Source organism: Myotis nattereri, assembly GCF_964212035.1.
Source record: "Myotis nattereri genome assembly, chromosome: 3".
Lineage (NCBI taxonomy): Eukaryota > Metazoa > Chordata > Mammalia > Chiroptera > Vespertilionidae > Myotis > Myotis nattereri.
In genome coordinates, this window is record NC_138077.1 from 202,442,262 (window position 1) to 202,465,263 (window position 23,002).

At 34.9% G+C, this 23,002-nt stretch overlaps 1 protein-coding gene across 5 annotated transcripts in view; it reads left to right on the forward strand.

The window, feature by feature from the left end:
* HNRNPR (heterogeneous nuclear ribonucleoprotein R) overlaps nt 1-18,574 on the forward strand; it is a 36,761-nt gene extending 18,187 nt beyond the window's left edge. For 4 of the 5 annotated variants that reach the window (XM_081086912.1, XM_081086910.1, XM_081086911.1 and 1 more), the window contains 6 exons: nt 4,137-4,313; nt 6,286-6,421; nt 9,723-9,928; nt 14,455-14,604; nt 17,021-17,142; nt 17,281-18,574. In XM_081086912.1, the coding sequence (XP_080943038.1) occupies nt 4,137-4,313; nt 6,286-6,421; nt 9,723-9,928; nt 14,455-14,604; nt 17,021-17,142; nt 17,281-17,893 (1,404 nt within the window). In that variant the 3' untranslated portion in view covers nt 17,894-18,574. The remainder of the gene's footprint in view (nt 1-4,136; nt 4,314-6,285; nt 6,422-9,722; nt 9,929-14,454; nt 14,605-17,020; nt 17,143-17,280) is intronic. The other variant, XM_081086914.1, reaches the window with a different exon arrangement.
* Nucleotides 18,575-23,002: the final 4,428 nt, after the last annotated feature.

Sequence of the window (23,002 nt, forward strand, 5' to 3'; positions counted from 1 at the left end):
AATGACTTCAAGGCTTCTTACCTGAGCACCTGGAAGGATGGAATTGCCATTATTGAAATGAGAGGAAGGATGTATTGAAGAGCAAATTAGTAGGAGTGAAAGGTAGTAGTTCAATTCTGGGTATGTTATGAGTTAGATATCTCTTAGACCTCCAAGTATAGCTGTTGTTTGATCTGTTGCTTATATGAGTCTGGTGTTCAGGGGAGAAGTTTGGTTGCAGATTGTAAATGTGGGGAGACATAAGCATCTGTATGGTATTTAGAAACCATAAGTTTGGATGCAGTCACCAAGGAAATCATTTGTAGCTTAGAAGGTCTAAGATCTGATCTATGCAGCCCTTCAACATGTAGAGTTTGAGGAGATGAGGGGGAACTAACAAGGGACTGAGAAGAGCGAGCCAATGAGGTAAGAAGAACCAAGAGAGTGGTGTCTCAGAAGTAAAGTTTTCACAGAAGGAAGGTTGGTTAATTATATCAAACTTTCCAGGTAAGGTGAGGACTGTGAATCGACACTTGATTGTAGCAACGTGGATGTCATTAGTTGACTTTGACAGGAATCTGGTGGTAAAAGCCAGATTAGGAGAAGATTCAAGGGAGTGGAAGATGAGGAATTTGAGATAGCAAGAACTTACAGGCTTTTGTTGTTGTTTTGTTTGTTTTAGCAGTTTTGCTACAAAGGTAGCAAGAAATGGGACAATAACTGGAAGGTATTATAGTCAAGATATATTTTTGTTTAAATTTTAAGGAAGAAATTAAAATATATTTGTGTGCTGATGGAAATGATCCATTTATAAAAGGGGAAATTGATAAAATTGTTGCTGATCCATGCGTCCTTGAGTAGGAAAGGGGATGGGATCTATCCAGTTAGTGCAGAAGTTAACAGTATGAGGTAGATGCTCATTCATACGTCTATTCAAAGATGAGCAGCCACTGTGTCCAATGCTGGGAATAAAATGAGGAACAAGTTGTGAACTCTCCACTCACATGGAAATTGAACCCTCTTACTGGTGTTACTCCCAGATGGGGAAATGGAGATTCACTAATTAAGAAACTTGCTCAAGGTAACAAAAATGTAGATTTGAATTCCATATAATTTGAAACTCACTATTTTTTACATTTTTTCTACCTTCATAGCTTTACTTTACTTTGCCAAGCCACATCATCCCTTTGTGGGATTGCCCTGTTAACCTGACCAGTTAGCCTGTGTCTCTGTACACTCCATTTTCAACCCAGTTACCCAAATACGCCTTTTAGAACTTAAGTCATACCTAGTCAGTTGTCTGTTCAAAGTTCTCTGATGTCTTCCCAGCACAATTGGAATAAAATTCAAACTCCTAACCATGATTTAACTTAACCTGTTGTCTCATTCTCAATACTGTCTCCTGTGTAGATGTTGTATTCTAGTAACTGGCCTATTTTCTGTTCTTCAACCATGTCAGTTGTACTTTCATCTTTTTGTACTTGTTCCCTCATTTTGGAATGTTCTTTCCTCAGATTATTTACGTAATTTTCTCTCTTAGGTCTCAATTCAGATTTAACCTCGCTAAGGAGGCCCTCTAATTAAAATAGTCTCTTCCTCATAATTTTTATTCCTTTCTTGCCTTTATTTTTGTTAGCCTTTAACACCTCCTAAAATAATATTGTTTATATTTATATCTCTATAAGTAATATAAGCTTCATGAATACCTAGACCTTGTCTGGTGTTCAGTATATCCCTAGAACTTAGAAAAATACATGGCACATTAGTCCAAGGTATATGCATATGCATTTCCATGTCTCATGAAAGGTTTGTTTCATGAGAAGGAACCAGTTGTCTGTATAGGCTAGGCATTATGCATTGGAGCAACTTTAAGCTGATACTTAAAAGATTAATTGGACATAGATGAGAATGGGAGGGATTCAAAATATTTGAGTTTTTTTGTTTTGTTTATGGGAGTAATACTTCCTCAGTCATCTTGTTGGAGGAGCAGCAGAAATTATGTTCTTCCAAGAGAAATGATGAAAATTCAGAGGAGCTAGTTGGCAAGGGTGGGTTTTAGTCATTTTGACTTTTGAAAAAGGAAACATTTGTTACAAATGTATTCTATCTTTATTGTAGAATATTTAGAAATGTAATAAGGAAAAATACAATTAGAAAAGTTTTTTATGTATTATAACTACTATTATTCTGATAGTCATTCTTATCTATACATACATCTATATTCAAAAAACAAGTTGGCACTGCTAGACTTATTGATGACAATCAAGAGGAAATGTGTTTAATAGGCATTTGGAGACACAGAATTAGGTCTTGGGATGGGGAACTGGAAGATGACTATATAGTTGTAGGCTTTGGGCTTTAGTCTTTTATAAGTGAAGAAAATACAGTGAAGTATAGTAGAACCATAACTTTGGGAAACGTGGGTAGATTGAAGGATCACCTTGGAAAGGATAGAGAAATAATTAAAGGTAAGAAGACCAGGTTAGTGTAGGATTCCGAAGATTTAAGAGGATTTTCAGAAAGTAGTATCGCCAGTGTTGATGCTTGTTGAAGAGGCAAGAATGGTGAGTCTGAGGAAAGAAAATTTGGTCATTAGAAGTTCATTAGTGACATTTGGGCGTACAGTTTAGTGTTAGAGGAAGAAGTCAATTTTGGAGAGTTAAAGAGAGCATAGATGCCAAGTGCTTTTCAGACTGGATTTTTCATTAGAAAGATACTTCTGTAGGGATACCATTAAAATGATGCCTTAAATGTCTTTTTTTTTTTTTTATTTCTCTGTAGCTGCACCAGTACTAAGCATATAGTAGATATATTGAAAAGAAAAACTGTATGAGTAAAATAAAACATGGGGGATGTGTTCTAAGCATATAAAAGTAAAAGGAAAGATATATAAGCTAAAGTATTATTTGTTTATATTTTGTTTAGCTGTGGGAGATTTAGCATGTTTAAAGACAGGAAAGAACCAGTTGACAGGAGAGGAGGGTGTATTAAGCAAAAAATAGGAGAGTTGAAGAAATAAAGGCTTGTAATTATTTCCACAAGATGGTGAAAAGAAATGTGCTGTTTTATTAAGGTTAAGAAGTTAACCTTTGAAAGGAAGTAAATCTCTTTCTCTGAGGTATAAAGGAAAGAAGTGAAAATAGATGCTGAGAAAAGTTTTTAAGGTTGAGAGGAAAGAATATGAGGAACTTTCCCAGAAGACCTTAAAGTGACTGTGAACAGGGATTGGAGACTTTAAGAAGACAGAATTGGAATAGCTGTTGTATGAGAATCATGCTAGATTTTTCAGTAGAAGACCTCAGGTTTTACCCAACAGCAGTGAAGATGAATCCATTTTTTGGAAAGGATTGTGTTAGATTGCACAACTGTTATGGAGCTTAACATCAGAAATTTAATATCCAGTATAATTTTGACACCTTTTGGATTGCTGTTATTCATTAATCAGGTTATTTTTCAGAATATGATATGTTGATGTAGAAGTTTCACTAGAAAATTTATCTCATGCAAACACTGATTTACTCGTTAAGACTGGATTGCAAATACTTTAACATAAAGGATTATTTTTGATGTTACTGACATAGAAACTTGAAGACAATTGTGGTATGATTATTTAATTCTAATTTACCATTGTATATTATAATTTAATCCTATATAATTTTTTTAAAGATAGAATACTAAATCTTTATATGGTGAAGAATTTTTTATGGACCTTAAAATATAATATTCTGATAGAGAAAGGGATTGATTGAAGAAGCCCTGGAGCTTTAAATAATAAAAATTTTAGATTGAAAAAGCTTGAAGAAGACCACATTAATTTTTTATTCAATTTTGTTTTTATAAAAACACAGACATATTTCCATGAACATATGTGCTCTTTATTCATTTTTATGAGGAAAATAAATTATATTCAAATTTTAGTACTAATTTTGCACACTCTTATTAATCAGTTTCCATTTTTCAGTATAGAATACTGTTCTACGTTGATGACCCTAAAGTCATTATAATAAAAATTAGGGTCAGTATCACAAAATTCAAATTATCCCATTGCTCCTTAACCATCTTCCTGTCTCCACCCCCTTAAAGAAAAGACAGTTAGGCTTTATAGATCTAAAATCAAATGCTTACATTGGGATTCTAATACAGAGATTTTATTTCAGGTCTTTGTAGGTAAAATACCAAGAGATTTATATGAGGATGAGTTGGTACCCCTTTTTGAAAAGGCTGGTCCCATTTGGGATCTACGTCTTATGATGGATCCACTGTCTGGTCAGAACAGAGGGTATGCATTTATCACCTTCTGTGGAAAGGAAGCTGCACAGGAAGCTGTTAAACTGGTATGTGATTACAAAACAGATACCTACTATCTAGCAAGTCATTATTTGAGAGAATTACTTCAGTTTAAAATGTTTGCAGTTAACATTATTTTACTTTCTTTAGTTTTTGCTTTGAATGTTTTTATGTTGACTGAGTTGGTATGTGGCCTTTGCTCTCTGTTTTCTGATTATAAAAATAAAAAAGAAATGAGGATACCCAAGAATTAATGTGTTGGAGAAAGTGTCCCATAATTTTAAAAAGTTATTAATAGAGCACGGCTGGTGTGCCTCAATGGTTGAGTGTTGACCTGTGAACCAGGAGATCACAGTTCAATTCCCGGGCACATGCCCAGGTTGCAGGCTCAGTCCCCAGTGGGGAGCATGCAGGAAGCAGCCAATCAATGATTCTCTCTCATCATTGATGTTTCTGTCTCTCCCTCTCCTTTCCTCTCTGAAATCAATAAATATAAATATATTTTAAAAGTTATTAATTAGAGTGATTAGTATCTAAAATTCCATTTGAATATTGATAGAAAGGGTGTCAATTCTTGCTGTTAAACTTTATGATAGGATTCTTAAAGGGTAATGAAGGCTTAGGACACTGTAGCCAATTCAGGAAATGGTTCTGAATCTGTTTTGTTTTATTTTTGTCACAGCCTAATCATATAATTTATTTTCTAAGTATATTCTTCTTTTCTATATTTTCGTTTCCAGGTCGTTCAGTCTTCTCTGTCTTTAATCCAGCGGTTCTCAACCTGTGGGTCGCGACCCCTTTGGGGGTCGAACGACCCTTTCACAGGGGTCGCCTAAGACCATCCTGCATATCAGATATTTACATTACGATTCATAACAGTAACAACATTACAGTTATGAAGTAGCAACAAAAATAATTTTATGGTTGGGTCACAACATGAGGAACTGTATTTAAAGGGCCAGAAGGTTGAGAACCACTGCTTTAATCCTTCTCTTTTTTGCTATTTTATAACCAGTCTTCTATTAATTCCTTTTTATAGGGCCTTTTACTCTTTGTACTTACTTATGAGTAGCAGTAGTAACTAAGTTTTGCAAATTAAGTATATCTTCATTCCTACTGTATTAAAATACAACCATCTCAGTAACTTAACAATGTCATTATATTTTGGCATAATCTTTTGCCAGATATCTAAAGCCCTCAACCTAGTCTAGTCCTTCTAGAACAGTAATCTCTTTAACAAAGGCTTTTGTTTCATAAGTTTTCTCTAAATTAGTTCTACTTCTAGTTTGACCCAGATTTTAGTCTTTGTTATGGATTTTTTTTTTACAGTTTGTTTATTTAATATTAAGTTTTTAAATCTTTATTTCCATGTTTTGGCAATATATGGATGATTTAATTTATAATAACATGTCTTTTAGTAAATAAATGGGTAAGTAATGTTAAAACAAGCTAAAGTTAATCAAGGAATAAACTTTAGTGATTTAAATAACATTTTTTATATCTATCATTTTATATACTTTTGAAAATATTGTGTTTGATACACAGTTTAAAACTTTATATATTTAGAATTCTGTGGTTTGTGTAGAATATGAAGTTCTTCTAAATTTCTCTTGCATTGATTAAACATAGTTGTTACTCTTTATATATTATTATCTTGCCAATGGCTTGTCTGTATCTGATTTCATCTCCAAAGTACTTTTTCTGAAAAATCCATGGAAAAAAGTTTTTAGATAGATAAAATCTTAAATATGAAATAAGATAGTTTTAAAAATGAAATGTTAATAACTTTGAGTTATTTATAATATGGAGGAATAGTGAAAGTTAACAAAAGCAGATTAAATGAAAGACTGGCTGTAACAAGTTTAAAATACACATTTATATTATGGCAAGCCTGAGGGAACTTGGTGAGTTCCTGAAGCAGGGAGTGTTTGACCTTAAATTAATGAATATTTTAGATTGAGATCAGTTGTCCTGAGTTTGGGGTGGTTGTGGGGTGTCTGGTTCTTTTCTTCCTTGCAGTGTGACAGCTATGAAATTCGCCCTGGTAAACACCTTGGAGTGTGCATTTCCGTGGCAAACAACAGGCTTTTTGTTGGATCAATTCCAAAGAATAAGACTAAAGAAAACATTCTGGAAGAATTCAGTAAAGTCACAGGTAAAACAAAAATGTATTTAGAAGTTAATTTTGGGAAATCTGTGGTACTGTTTATAAGTGCAAAAAAAGGATGTGTGTATGAATCTAAGAGTTTAAATGTCTGTTCAGGTCTAAATTGCATCCCTTCTACTTTCATTATTTTATGGATTTTGCCAATATCATTTGAGTTTTTTTATGTTTATAGTGGTTTGGACTAAGCACATTTCCTCATATCCTTAATATCTTGGAATGTCCCCTTCACTTTACCTTAATTGAACCTTGGCTTTTGCCAGAGCTTTTGCCCTGTGGTCTTCAAGTGAAGGCTTTCCCCTTCTGACATTCAGTGTACTTTAGGTGCAAAGGGATTAGTATTCTTGTCTTCTTCCTGTTAGCTCATCTAGATCATATTTTTCAAAATTTGCAATTCTAAATGCATGGAATTGATTGAGAAGTACGTTTTATATTACAATGTATATGTTTATACATTGGTCTGTATACATTTATATGTAACTGAAACAAAATTTAATGAAACCAAATACTTTTACTATTTTACATGACTTAGTCTGATATTTCCTTTTCCATTTCCATTTTTTTTAAAATATATTTTATTGATTTTTTACAGAGAGGAAGGGAGAGAGATAGAGAGTTAGAAACATCGATGAGAGAGAAACATCGATCAGCTGCCTCCTGCACATCTCCTACTGGGGATGTGCCCGCAACCCAGGTACATGCCCTTGACCGGAATCGAACCTGGGACTCTTCAGTCCGCAGGCCGACACTCTATCCACCGAGCCAAACTGGTTTTGGCTTCCATTTCCATTTTTAAAATGCTAATAGAGAGCTACTAAATACTAGTTGTGGTTTAAAAACGCTTTTTTAGACGATTACCTTCCCTTTTAAAGAAAACCCCACTATTCCTTTACATTTTTGTCATCCAGATATACTATCCTTTCCCCTTCCTTCAAGCGGTCATCTATTGCTCTTCTGGTTTCAATTTGTCTTATTAATTGAAGGTTGCTTCTGGCTCACAGTCTTCCTCTTCTGTCCTAAATTGACTTACTCTTAGTACTTTTGCCGTAGAGGCATCATCCAGTACCCTAGCCTCCTAGTTTTGCGACCATCTCATCTTCAGTCCTTTACTTCAGCTCCCCCACATGCAGATCACATTCTGGATCTTGTTGCCACAAAATCTAGCCACTCTGGAATTTTTTACTTCTAGCATCCCACATTGTAACCACTGCCACTATCCTCCTACGTAATAAAGGCCTAATATGCAAATCGACTGAACGGTGGAATGACTGGTCGCTATGATGTGCACTGACCACCAGGGGGCAGATGCTCAACACAGGAGCTGTGGTCAGTGTGCTCCCATGGGGAGTGCCGCTCAGCCAGAAGCCAGGCTCACAGCTGGTGAGCGCAGCAGAGGTGGCAGGAGTGTCTCCCGCCTCTATGGTGGAACTAAGGATGTCCGACTGATGGCTTAGGGCCCCTTCCCAAGAGCTCCCGGATAGCAAGAGAGTACAGGCCAGGCTGAAGGACACATACACAGACACACACTGCATGATTTTCATGCACTGGGCCTCTAGTTTATCATAATTGTGTTGGTCAGATACCTCTAACTGTTGGCACAGTTCTTTAACCTCATTAGTTTATATTAGTTTATTACCTACCAAGTCCTTTCTGGCTTTATGTCCATGTATTCATTTTTTTTTCAGCAAGTGTTTATTCAGTGCCTATTAAGTGCTGGTATTGTACTATCTGCTGGGATACAGTGGTGAATAAGAGAGATCTAGTCTCTGCCCTGTAGAGCTTACATTCTGGGAAAGGATAGAAGATCCCCCCCCCCCCCCCAATTAAGGAAATATTTACACATTGTGGTAAGCACTGTAAAGAAGGAAATAAGGGATATTTAGGTAGAGAATAGCTACTATTGGGGATTTTATGGTTATGGAAGTCTTTTCTGATAAGGTGACATTTCATCCAAGACATGAAGAATGAGAAGAATGTAGCATACAAAGAGGCATTCCAAGAGAGCAACACATGTCTGTGTTCTAAGGCAAGAAAGAACTTGGTATATTAAAGTTAATAGAAGGCCAGCGTTTTTAAAAGGTAGAATTATATAAAATGAAGTAGGTAGGTCTTTTGAAGACCACGTAAGGAGTTTGGATTTTAGTGTATGTATAATGAGATGGTATTTGAAGGTCTTAAACAGGGAATGACATCTGTTTTATGTTTTCAGAATATTATTTTTATTGCTATATAGATAATGGCTTAGAAAGGGGTAAAGAGTAGAAGCTTTCATAATGTTCAAATAGAAGATTGAGCAGTGGAGATGCAAAAAGTAGATTGGCTTGGAATTGGATAGGGAAGATGAAGTAAAGGAGGAAATCAAGAATGAGTCTTTAATTTCTGGCTTGAGAAACCCAGGAGATAATACTGTTTATTAAGTAGGAAAGTCTAGAGAAGACAGATTTGGGGAGTGGTGGTGCAGTTTTGGACTGTTAAATTTGAAATGTCTAAGTCTGGGGTAGAAATAAAATCTAAGCATTCTTAAGGATATAGATAGTATTTAAGAGTAGGAACTAGCTGGTTTTTACCTAGAAAGAAGATTTATGGAAAGATGAGGGCACAGGACCAACCAGAGGGACACCAGTATTTAGCAATTATTTTTATTCTTAGTAAAAACTTTTTTAAAAAATATATTTTATTGATTTTTTACAGAGAGGAAGGGAGAGGGATAGAGAGTCAGAAACATCGATGAGAGAGAAACATCGATCAGCTGCCTCCTGCACACCTCCTACTGGGGATGTGCCCGCAACTAAGGTACATGCCCTTGACTGGAATCGAACCTGGGACCCTTCAGTCCTCAGGCCGACGCTCTATCCACTGAGCCAAACCGGTTAGGGCAAAACTAACTTTTAAGTTAGACCCGAGGATGGTTAGTTGTTGAATCTTAGTTCTCTTGGATTTATATCAATAATTTGATGTTTAAGTTCTTTGGTGTAGTATTTTTATAAATTGTAAGGTCATGTTACATCAAATCTTTAAAACATTGTAGAATGTTATATGTCAAAATGCAGTAGTTGTACCTGTTGTTTATGGCTGTATCTTTATGACCCCTAAAATTAAAAGGGCACATAAAAATATTGTCCCAAACCTCATATCTAATAATGCTGATTAAATTGTCTGTTAGGTAATTAGTGAATCATTTTGAGGCTTCTTCAGTTATTTTTTGCTTTTAGGCAAGTGGATTTAGGTCTGCCTAATCAGTAGATGTGTGGTGGATGCTTTTGGCTTATATATCTGGCTGTTGGTTTAACAGAGGGTTTGGTGGACGTTATTCTCTATCATCAACCCGATGACAAAAAGAAGAATCGGGGGTTCTGCTTCCTTGAATATGAGGATCACAAGTCAGCAGCACAAGCCAGACGCCGGCTGATGAGTGGAAAAGTAAAAGTATGGGGAAATGTAGTTACAGTTGAATGGGCTGACCCTGTGGAAGAACCAGATCCAGAAGTCATGGCTAAGGTAAATGCAATTTCTTGGGATGGAGGTGTGGTCATCATTTAAATTTTATACTCAGAATGAAACTCAAAATTTTTTGAGTTTAATATTATAGCTCTTGATTTTAACTATTTAGGCAAGAACCTGTTTTAACACCAAACTTAGCCTTTCTTGATATTCAGGAATTTCCAGTAACCATTCCTTTTCCTGCTGATTAAACGTGTAAAAGGAACTGAAATGAAATCCCTTCCATTAAGTATTTTTATACACACTGAGAATTTGTTTAGTGCTAGGCATTATAAGGAATACAGAGGTTTAAAAAGAAAAAAAGACAAGGTCTTACTCAGTAAAGAAAGAGGTAAAGTTTGAATTATAATCTTCATTGACCATATTATGACTTTTATTAAATGGCCAGGAATAATTTTGTTTATATTTATATCTAATTTTTTTCTCTTATTTTAAAAAGTTTTTCTTTTTTTAATTATCAAGCTTCATTTAGGGTATTGTCCCTGTGAAGAAAGGCAGAAGGTTTTCATGTTTGCTGTTATATGATAGTGGCAAAATATGCATGGCAAGTCCTGTAGAGGGACCTCATTTTTCTCTGTCCTGTCCGTGCCTTGCCAAGATCTCTGTCTGGTAACAGATGGTACCATGAATCCTCATTCTCAGGCTTTCTTTTGGCTGAGTCCTGGGATTGAAGGGACACATTAGAGTTGCATCTCTGTCCCTTTTAGTGACTTTTTGAGTATTTTGGTAAATGTCTTTTTCCTTCTCAGGGAGGCAGCAACTTTATGGATGGTCATAAATTAGTGATTAGATTCTTCTGTATGAGAAGTCTGCCTCTAGATTCTGAGAAGGCAGTCCTCACTCTGATTAGTTAAGAGAGCCCCAGTTTATATTAACATGATAAAATTTTTGTAGGCAAAAACATCTTTGTGTTAAACAGAAGATCCACTGAGAATGAACCAGAGGCTCTCAGATGTGCTGTTCAGTATCTTTTTAACATATTCCTTGAATAGATAATGTCAAGGAAAGGGACTGAGAATTTAAATGGCCCTGCTTTCTTTCCCTTTCCTTCCTTCCTTCCTTCCTTCCTTCCTTCCTTCCTTCCTTCCTTCCTTCCTTCCTTCCTTCCTTCCTTCCTTTTTTTTCTAGTTTGATTTCAATTTCACTTGTTCTCCCAATTGTGACTTGGGGCAAACTTACAGAATTTGGATGTGACCTACTTTATTAGCATTGGATAAATATCTTCAAATCTCTGATAACTTTGAATCTACCTTGTAGAAGCTAAGTGTAGCCTGTATTGCTTATCCTATAAAAACATTTTAAAAATAGTATTATAGGTATATTATATGAGGGGAATCAAATCCCCCAAAATTCTAAAGTATAGCTACTAATTTTCTCATCAATCACTTTTCATATACTTCTTATAACCTTTCAGATTGAAATTTTATAAATCTTTTTATAGGGTTAGAAAACTTCAAATTTTATTATAGTAACTATTCTTTCTGCATCTGAAACAGTTTTGGAATGAATAGGTGGCCTCTATAAACTTGAATAATACTGGTTGAATAAACTTGAATATTACTGACTCTGTTTTCTAATGAGGGGGAATTTACACAGTAGAGTAAAGCTTTTGCTGTTACTTCACTCTATCAGTGTTACAATTTATTGAAGATCTTTTGCCAAGTTGGGTCAGTTTTAAAATCAAACAGTACCTAAGCACCTAAATAAATGTATCTTTCTTAATACAGTTTTAACAAGTAATTTTTAAAAAAATATTTTTATTGATTTCAGAGAAGGAAAGAGAGAAACATCAGTGTTGAGAGAGAATCATTGATCGGCTGCCTCCTGCACACCCCCCACCGGGGACTGAGCATGCAACCCGGGCATGTGCCCTTGCTGGAATCGAACCCGGGACCCTTCAGTCTGCAGGCCGACGCTCTATCCACTGAGCCAAACCAGTTAGGGCAACAAGTAATTTTTATATAGTATGTAATGGTTTCACTTCAGAAAAAGATAAGGGATCCATGTTTAGTTAAAAAAGAAATCAGTGGAGGCCTGTCTGATGTAGGTATACTTCAGTATTACAACATTTAGAAAAATAAAGGAGATAGAAAGAGGTGGAAACTGTTCCATTTTTTTCACCCATTGAATTAAGATTTTTCTCCCCCATCCTTTCTATTCATAGAGCAACACTTTCTTCAGTGGATATGTTTGGTGTTTTTTTTTTGTTTGAATAGTTAATATATTTCCTTAGCTTAGAAATCAAAATTTTATAGAAAGATAGAGAAATCCCAATTCCACCCCTATCCCCATCTACCATATCTGTATCATACCCCTTGGTTCCCTATAGGCATTCAGTTTTAGTATTCTCTTATTATCTTTTCGTGTTTTCTTGGGCAAATACAAATATTGAGGATGTATTATTTCACTGCTTCTTATACAAGTGGTTGCTGGTAACTTACTGTTTTCACTGATTCATATTTGTTTTATTTGCCACTCTATTTCATCAGCTCTAAGGAAGGTATACCATTATTATAAGTACCACTAAGAAATTATAAACATTGCCAATTAAACTATGACACAGTGCTTATCTGTCACATTGACTATAAGTTGGAACCCTGTTTCAGAAATGGGGGGGAAAAAGTCTTACCCAACAATGTATCCTAGCAATCTCTCCATGTGAGCTCTTAGAGCTCTTCCTCGTTTTTTGTGTGTGTGTTTTTGAAATATAATTTTATTGATTTCAGAGAGGAAAGGAGAGGGAGAGAGAGATAGAAACATCAATGATGAGAGAGAATCATTGATTGGCTGCCTCCTGCACACCCCCTACTAGGGTTCAAGCCTGCAACCCAGGCATGTGCCCTTGACTGAAATCAAACCCAGGACCCGTCAGTCCACAGGCCAATGCTCTATCCACTGACCCAAACCAGCTAGAACTCTTCCTCTTTTTTTTTTTTCTTCTTCATTTTTTGTATGGTTACATAGTGTTCCATTCGGTGGATGTACCACGGTATATTCAACCAGCTGGACGTTCTTGGGTTGTTCGAGTCTTTTAGGTTGTTTCTGTAGTGAATAAGCTTTTGTCATGTCAGTTGATACAAGTATGGATATACCTGTAGGATAGATTCTCAGGGGTAGAATTGTGGGCCAACAGGTAAATGCATCTGTTATTACTAAGATTACTATATTCCCCTCTTTGGGAAGTGGACCAGATCGTTTTACCCTCCTACCAGTGAAATACAAGAGGCCTATTCTCATCCTTGTCAAAATTAGTATATGGTTAAACTTTTGGATTTTGCCAGTTTGATAACAAACGGTATTTCAAAGCCGTTAAGAGTTTTCTTTTCTTACTATGCATGAGTTTAAGTTTTTACTATGTTTTCCGGTCATTTGTGTGTTGCTGGTTGTTTTTTTGTTGTTGTTGTTGTTTTTGTATGAACCATATAATCATGAATTTTTGCCTGTTTTTCTATTCAGTTTTTCTGTTGAGTTTTTTTTATTATTATTATTTTCTGGATCTCTGATATAAAAGAAAGATTAACTCTTTGTTATATAAGTCATTTGGTTTTTTACTTTGCTTGTATTTTTGCTATGTAGAAGCCATTTATTTATTTATTTTTACACATATTTTTATTGATTTCAGAGAGGAAGGAAGAGGGAGAGAGAGATAGAAATATCAATGATGAGAGAGAATCACTGATCGGCTGCCTTCTGCACGTCCCACACTGGGGAATTGAGCCTGCAACCCAGGCATGTGCCCTGATGGGGAATGGAACCGTGGCCTCCTGATTCATAGGTTGACGCTCAACCACTGAGCCACGCCGGCCAGGTGAAGCTATTTATTTTTAGTAGTTGAATCCATCACTCTTTTATAGTTTATAGACTTATAGTTAATAAATTTTGAGTCGCAAAGCCTTCCCCAATGTGTGTTATAAAAACATTTTCTTCTAGCACTTCCATTTCCTCCCTTCCCCATCATCCTTGTGTGTGTGTGTGTGTGTGTGTGTGTTTGGAGTTTTTCCTGGCATACAGTGTGAGATATGGATCTGACTTTTATTTTTATCCAGATTAACACTACACTGATCGAATGATTTAAGCATTATGGTTGTTATATCTGGTAAGGTTAGTCTCTAAATTTTTTTCTTGTCTTTTTCCTGGCTATATTTGCTTATTTTTTCCAATGAACTTTAGAATCAGCTTATCCAGTTCTAATAGGGGGAAAAAAACCCTGGAAAAACTTGTTTAAGGGAGACTTAGGGACCATGCAAAATTTGTAAGTTAACTTAGTAATAATTATGTGTTGTTGTTTTTTGAAGGTCCTATTTACAATGTTAGGCACTTTAATTATAGGACATGAGAAGGAACCAATATTTATATAAATCGGTAAAATCTGAATTATTTTGGCAATTTTTATACCTTCTATCATAGCACTTAATGTTTTAGAGGAAAAAAGCCTATGCCATGAAGATAGGAAGAAATACTTTAATATAAGACCAGCTAAAATTAAGTAGCCAATGCCAATTTTTTTCTATTTGTTGTATTAGGTGAAAGTTTTATTTGTGAGAAACTTGGCTACTACAGTGACGGAAGAAATACTGGAAAAGTCATTTTCTGAATTTGGAAAACTCGAAAGGGTGAAGAAGTTGAAAGATTATGCATTTGTTCATTTTGAAGACAGAGGAGCAGCTGTTAAGGTAGAAATTTTGTTTCTTGATATTTGAATTCTACTATTGAAACTTGTTAAACATATGTAGTGCCTTTAAAAATTAAAATAAAATTGTTTTTCAACTTCTCCGAACTCTGGAACTTATTTTTTTTAACATATTTTTATTGATTTCAGAGAGGAAGGGAGAGGGAGATAGAAACATCAGTGATGAGGACAGTATTACCGATGTCTCCCATTTTTCCCTCCTTTGCCCCCCTCCACCCAGCTTTTCTCCACCCCAGGCCTTAGCCCAGGGTACTGATTTTAACCCTTTGAATGCCAACCAGTATCCTAGGAACTATGCTAAAATTGCCAAGGCATTTTTGCTGATTTTACAGCAGTTTAGGAAAAAAATTATGAATCGCAAGTAAATGAAGTTACATATTCAAAAACTTAAGGAAACCTTTACTACATTTGTTTTTATCTTTGACATGTATTGTTTGCTGATTGTATTATAAAATACTAGTAGGAAAAAAAATTTGAACAAAACATAATGTTAAAATAGAGGGACACCCTTCTCCAATATCTTCCACAAAGTCATCATCTTTACAGCAAGAATTGACATATTTAGCAATATCATCATCACTAATAAAAGCAGACTTAGAACTGGACGCGATTTCGAAGCTTTAGGGCTACAAAATCTGAGTAAACTTCATAAAATCGTAGTACCTGTAAAAAAATAGGCAGATAAATGCCAGTGGTCAATTTTAGAACTACAAACATTCGGCATCATAAGTAATCTGCACTTAGGTGCCATCTGTCAATAAAGAATGAACTACTAGCATCTAATAGTGACACTGCAGGAGGAGCGCGATAGCGCTCCTGGCACTTTTGGGGAAAGACAGGAAGAGCGCGATTGCGCTCCCTGGCACTCTAGGGGTTAAATGTGCCTTGTAGAAAATCTTTGACTAGTTAGAATTGATTGGTTTGCTTTTTCATGGCAACTAATTAATTAGACCTTATTGCTTATAAAATTCACAACTCGGTACAGAATTTAATGTATGCCTTAAATTGCCAATGGTATGAAACACTGATAACTAATAAGTTTATACCTTCTAAATAGTCCTTCGATTCAATTGGTATTAAATAACAGGTGCATAAAAACTGGCAGGGTGGTTTGCCAAAGAAGTCTGTAAAATTACAAAATTTTTACCTCAGCGACTGGGAATCACATTCATCGATATGGCCAGGTGAGCGAGTAGATGCTCTCTTTTCCAGCGGTTGCCAGCCTTTCAGACCTCATGGACCACCAGTGGTCTGTGGGTCACTAGTTGGCGACCGCTGCTCTATTCTGTTGTTTAGACCAGAAAGCTTCAGCCTCATTTAGTTTTAGCTGAAATAGCCAAAACCTAAGGTGGTAAAAGGAGAAAATTAGTATCTAGAGAAAGATGGATTTGAATGGATATTTGTAAATCACTAAATGCTCTTTATGGATAGAGCATTTATGTATGTCTGAAGAAGAAATGGTTGTATAGGGAAATAGAAAAACTGTGGTGAGGTGATATTTTGTTAGAGTCACCTGAACCTTGAAGCATGGCAGAGGCTATTAGGTGGAACAACATGAATAAAGGACTAGAGCATAGAATGCTTTTGATTAATGTCCTCCAGGTGAGTACTTCATTAGGTCGGACTTTTTCTGGGCTCTGTGCTTTTGTTTAGTCAAAGTATGTTCCAGGTTAAGTGTTGTGAGGGAAACCTAGACTGTGTTTGTGTCAATTTCTTGTTGAATTCCACTGCTGATCTTATCAGTGAACTCATTTGTGTTCACATTCTTAAAATTTTTTTTCTTAAAATCTTTAAAAAAAATTCTTTATTGTTTAAAGTATTACATATAGTATTACATATGTCTCCTTTTCCCCCCATTGACCTCTCCCTTGTCACCCCCACCCCCCAGCACATGCCCTCACCCCCCTAGTGTCTGAGACCATTGTTTATGCTTATATGCATGCATACAAGTCCTTTGGTTGATCTCTTATCTTCTCCCCCCTTAAAATTTTTATGGAAGAACAATGTAAGACCACGTACATATTGAATGCTATTATATTTATTTAAAACTGAATCTTGAAAAGTTTGTGATACTGGCATCTTCCCCGTGTGTGGATTTGCCTCTTTAGTATGGTTAGACATTGAAGAGTTAGTTATTTGGAATTAAGGAACAGCAATAGGTAACCCGTTTACTTATTAAGAGTAGGGCATCAGTTTTGTGCTCAATATTGTTTACATATAAGAGGGTGAGATTGAGGGAAACAGGTACTTCCGTTTTTTTATTTTGTGGCTGGATTCATCTTTTGCAAATTAAAATATTTAAATTGTTTATTAGTGTATTAACTGGCACAGTTACGCTTATGTTGTTATGTTTTAAAGTATTACTTCTAAAATAAATTTATTTTTCTATTTCTGTATAGGCCATGGATGAAATGAATGGCAAAGAAATAGAAGGGGAAGAAATTGAAATAGTCTTAGCCAAGCCACCAGACAAGAAAAGGAAAGAACGCCAAGCTGCTAGACAGGCCTCCAGAAGCACTGCGTGAGTCTGCATTTTAGTAAATACATCTTTGAACAGAGAATAACTTGATAGCGGAGATCAGGTTAATAAAACAAAATCAGGAAGAGTCTTGAAGTAAGCTAATTTGTTTTTTCTTTTCTCCCTTCCCTCCATTGTTAGGTATGAAGATTATTACTATCACCCTCCTCCTCGCATGCCACCTCCAATTAGAGGTCGGGGTCGTGGTGGGGGGAGAGGTGGATATGGCTACCCTCCAGATTACTATGGCTATGAAGATTACTATGATGATTACTATGGTTATGATTATCACGACTACCGTGGAGGCTATGAAGATCCCTACTACGGCTATGATGATGGCTATGCAGTAAGAGGAAGAGGAGGAGGAAGGGGAGGGCGAGGTGCTCCACCACCACCAAGGGGGCGGGGAGCACCACCTCCAAGAGGTAGAGCTGGCTATTCACAGAGGGGGGCACCTTTGGGACCACCAAGAGGCTCTAGGGGTGGCAGAGGGGGTCCTGCCCAACAGCAGAGAGGCCGTGGTTCCCGTGGCTCTCGGGGCAATCGTGGGGGCAATGTAGGTGGCAAGAGAAAGGCAGATGGGTACAACCAACCTGATTCCAAGCGCCGTCAGACCAACAACCAACAGAACTGGGGTTCCCAGCCCATCGCTCAGCAGCCGCTTCAACAAGGTGGTGACTATTCTGGTAACTATGGTTACAATAATGACAACCAGGAATTTTATCAGGATACTTATGGGCAACAGTGGAAATAGACAAGTGAGGGCTTGAAAATGATATTGGCAAGACACGATTGGCTCTAGATCTACTACATTCTTCAAAAAAACAAAAATTGGCTTAACTGTTTCATCTTTAAGTAGCAATTTGCTGCCATTTGTATTGGGCTGAAGAAATCATTATTGTGTATATACTCAAGTCTTTTTATTTTTTCCTCTTTTCATAAATGCTCTTGGACATTATTGGGCTTGCAGAGTTCCCTTATTCCGGGGATTACAATGCTTTTATTGTTTCAGGCTTCATTTTTAGCTTCAAAACAAGCTGAGCACACTGTTAAATCATGATTTTGCAGAACCTTTGGTTTTGGACAGTTTCTTTTTTTTTTGCATTTGAGATAGATTACATAGGAGTATGGAGTATGCTGTAAATAAAAATACAAGCTAGTACTTTGTCTTAGTAGTTTTAAGAAATTAAAGCAGACAAAAATTTAAGTTTTCTTGTATTGAAAATAACCTATGATTGTATGTTTTGCATTCCTAGAAGTAGGTTAACTGTGTTTTTAAATTGTTATTACTTCACACCTTTTTGAAATCTGCCCTACAAAATTTGTTTGGCTTAAACGTCAAAGCCGTGACAATTTGTTCTTTGATGTGATTGTATTTCCAATTTCTTGTTCATGTAAGATTTCAATAAAACTCAAAAATCTATTCAAAACATTACCTATTTCAAATTCAATTGTGTCCTAAAACATTATTTTATTCGTAATCCTTGCAAGGAATATTGTTTTCAAACTATAACTGCCTATGTGAGTGATCAAATTCATGCAAAATTTCTTATCTATTTCAATATGTATCGTGGCTATCAGACTGAGGATTAGTCTAAATTCTAGTACTTTTTCCAAATAGCACTACATTGATTGGTGTTCTCTCATAGTCTCTTAAATTTTGAAATTTTATCCTTATTTTTATAAAACAGGTTCAATGACTTTTGAACATTCTTGCAGGCATTGTATAATTTATGTTAAATAAAGTGGAATTAGGGAAGCAGACTGCAATTTATTTTGACCCACATTATTTCTATAAAGGATAATTTGTTGTCTGAAGACCTTATTTGCTGAATAAGTGAATATATGTAACAGGAAAAAATGTTAGTATTGTGGTGTCAATTGCACTACGGATGAAACTCAGTTTTAGTATACATGATCGGGACTGCCACTTCAGTTCAGGAATATGATTTTCTATTGCTATGTAAATTTGTTTTGAGAAACACAAGCCTCACAAGAGAGGCTTAAAAATATCTAGTAAACATACTGCTGACTTTCGGTTAACACCTTTTTTTTTAACTATCCCTAATGGCCAAAGTTTTTGTTGGCCAAGTCATAACGTCTCTTTCCCTGTTTCCTTTAGAAATTCTGATTTATTGTAATGGCCTTTTTGCTTGAGAATAAGAGGAACAAAAAAGTCCAAACTTTACAGTGCAGGAAAGGCTGGATCACTTTCAAATTACTGCAAAATTTTCCCTTCCGTTTTGTTCTTAGGTGGATCTGTTTTTAAATTATAAAAACAAGCCATTGGGGAATAATTAAAAACAATATACCTTATTTTGTGTTTTGTTTCTATTTGGTGTCTATTATAACAGTAGCACTAGATTTCAAAATTATAAGCCACTTAATTTTTTACAAGTTTGATTAGATTATATTTTGGGTTTCAAATAAAATATTTCTTGATGAAAGTTAGTATATCTTATTTCTCTTTAAACGTGTACTTATTACATAGTACAGTAAGTAAACTGGCCTTATTAATGTTCCTATTTTTTTTTTATAAACTGATAAAGGAATTATATATGTGGTCTATTTTAGAGTAGTTTCAGGTCAACATGGGTATGTATTTGATAAAGCTATGTAGAGATCCAGTTGTGTTGATGTATTTTAATGCCCATGTATAAAAGTAAAGACACCGAAAATCCTTTAACTACTGCTTTTAAACTTTGAAAAATACAACTTGAAGCTCATTATAAATCTAAATTAGACTTGAATAAAACCCTGATTTTCCTAAAGAAGAAAGGGTCTAAAAGTAAAATTTGAGTTGTTTGTATTTCTTAAAAATTAGATGGTACCAGCCACAAAGTTACCATGAAGGGAATTAGGATTTGGAATAAAGTGATGCTTCCCCCACCCATCCTAAAATATAAAGCCCCAGCAAAAACATAAGAACAAAACTTGGGTTCTATAACAAATCCTTTCTTTGATTGCAAATTACATTTTATTCTCACCAATTAAAATATATATCTATAGAAATGTTCCTCTACTATTGTTTTATAGGATTTTTATGTCCGTTTATTTAGCAGTAAAATGAAACTTTATAAACATTAAGTCTCACTTTAGAGCTTTTACCTTGTCTTTGTAAACTATAGCTGTAGCAGCATTCAGAAAAAGAGATTCAGAGCTTAACTTTTCACAGAAATCTAATAATCTAATATCTAAATCTGAAAAATATCCATTGAGGAAGGTCTTTATTCTAGATTTGCTTTCATTGTTGTTTTTAATAGGCACAAATGATGAGTTCTGGGAAATTTGATTTTCTATACTCCTGTCATCTTTTTGTTACCCAACCTAATTCATTTGGTTTTATTTATGAGCCTGCTATATTAATGTGTGTTAGGAAGTTTTTACTTTATAATGAGATAGACGTCTTTGTAGTTACCCTCCTGAGATTGGCATAAATATACCCCTTCCCCATAATGGAATGCTAATTTTTATTTGATCACTCATTTATAGCAGTTGCTTAAATGTATGTATATGACATTGTTTTAATTTTTTAAAAGCAAAAATGTTCTAATAAGTTGCCAGATTTTTAATAAATCCACATTTGGTCAATTAATATGGAAATTAAGTTACTATGGTTCTGAAGTTAGTTTTTTTAAACAAAAGAGTTCATAATTTTTCAGTTTTTTTTAGTTTCTGTGGTTATTCTGCATAAGAAAGCCCAATGCTTTCTATTAATAAATAATTTTTCTCTCACTTGACTTTGAAATCTGACTTAGGTGAACCCTCTTTTTTAAAAAGGTCAGAATGCATCAACATAAATTATATATTTTAAATTCCAAAAGAGAAGGGATATAAAATTCTATTCCTAGCGAAAAGCCATATAATATTCTTGAAACTCATTACATCATTTGCCTCCTGCCCATTTGGATAATCATACCTATGTTTTATTAATTGTGTATTATTTGTAAAACCAAACCCTTCCAGTAAATACTTGCTATAAGGCTATTGTCAATTTTAAAGACTCCTAATTATGTTAAAATTTGCTTTTTGATTTTCCAAAGATAATTTTATTATACTGAGCTATCCATTATAATCAATCAAAGTAATGTGGAAGAAATAGTAATACTAGTGATGTCGTTTATTATGTGGATCTCTTAACTGAGGAGCTATGAGAAAGCCTTATAGAAAGAGTGCACTGGATTTATAAGTGTGTTTATGTTCCTCTAAGAATGAGAGCTTCTGTTAACTTAGTTGTTCAGAGTAAGCAAGTGGAGTGGATAACTGACTAGAGAATCCAGATTGACAAATCCGTTAACCAGTCATGTTTACTTTTGCATAGAAGTTTGTTGATTAGTTCTTATCTTTGAGATGCAAACACGAAGTTTTAAAAATATTGCATACCTAGGGTATGGGCCGGTAATTTAAATATAATTTTTAATTTGAAGTAGTTACTGTTAATCTTTATAGAAAAGTTTTCTTTTACAATGTGTATACATATATATTTTTTTTATTTAGAGGTTACCAGAAGCTCTGGGCTTTTTGTTTTGTTTTTGTTTTTTAATCATTTTCAGATGTTATCCAGAAATCTGCAAGTATACTTTTCCTGTTTTAACTCCTTCCTTTTATCACCTGACTATCAGGGAAGCGAGGTTGAGGCTGCCCTGACCTGACATGTCATGATGTCGACTTGCTAGGTGGGGTTCGCTGGGGACGATAACCAGTGGAATTATTGGTAAGAACTTTTTTTTTTCCTATTTTTTTTTATTAGTAGTGGGGCATTAAGTGTGGGAGAATGCCCATATCCTATAAGTGGGCATTTATGTTGGCCTTATAGAAAAATAAGACTTTAAATAATTTTGTTCTTAATAGGAACATATAATAAGTACTTCATGCTCTTTATTCTCAAATTGGTAGATGAGCAGGAAAGGCCTACAGTATGAATAAATGAAATACTCAGGGTATTATTTTAAGTGATCAGAATAGACACTTTGTAAGATGGATTCTAAATAATGTCTCTTGGTGAGACAATAAATTTGCTTTATTTTACTGTGATTTCAAACAATCCAATATCTTCATTACATTTACATTTATATTTGGTATATTAGCATATAATGCATCTTAAGGGATGTTTATTGCAAACTAATATTAGTAAAAATAGGACGATGTTGATAGAATGGAGGTGTTAAACACTAAGAGAAATAATTTTTTTTAAATCCTCCAGAAGAAACCTTAATATTGTCAAATGAAACTTAAAAGTTTTAGCAATTTGAAAAACAGTAGTTGATTCAGTATAAAGATACATTTGATATAACAACTTTTTGTCAAGAGGAAAATACATAGGTAAATTATTAGGTCATTGAACATAGCAAAACACAAATTAATCAGCAACTTGTGTTTCATCTGAAACTCAGGAAAGCTGGTAGGATTAGTAGGTGTTGGTAGAATTAAGAGTCAATTTTTAGATTAGTGCTAAAGATTAAAATCTTTCATACTATTTAGAGGATTCCATGAAGGTAAAGTATAAATTGAGGAAATTAAATTGAATAGGCATTTCTGACCATACCATCTAAAAATGTAATATAACATAAACACTGATTGAAAATAATTTTGGATTTTCATGCCTGAAGAACCTCCTCACTATTCTTACGCCTTCTTTGTTGGTTGGGTGTATCAGTCCAGGAAGAATCTCCTAGGTGTTAAACATGTGCTAGTTGGTGTCATGAATGTAAACCCCTATCTCTAAGCTTGTTGTAGACTAGCTGAACATCACTGCAGTGGAATACTTGAAGAATTTTAGTGATTGTGTCATTATGTTAAGGTACTTGTTCTCTTCTGACACATTTTATACATTATCAGTGGTAGAAAAGATCAGAGTATAAAA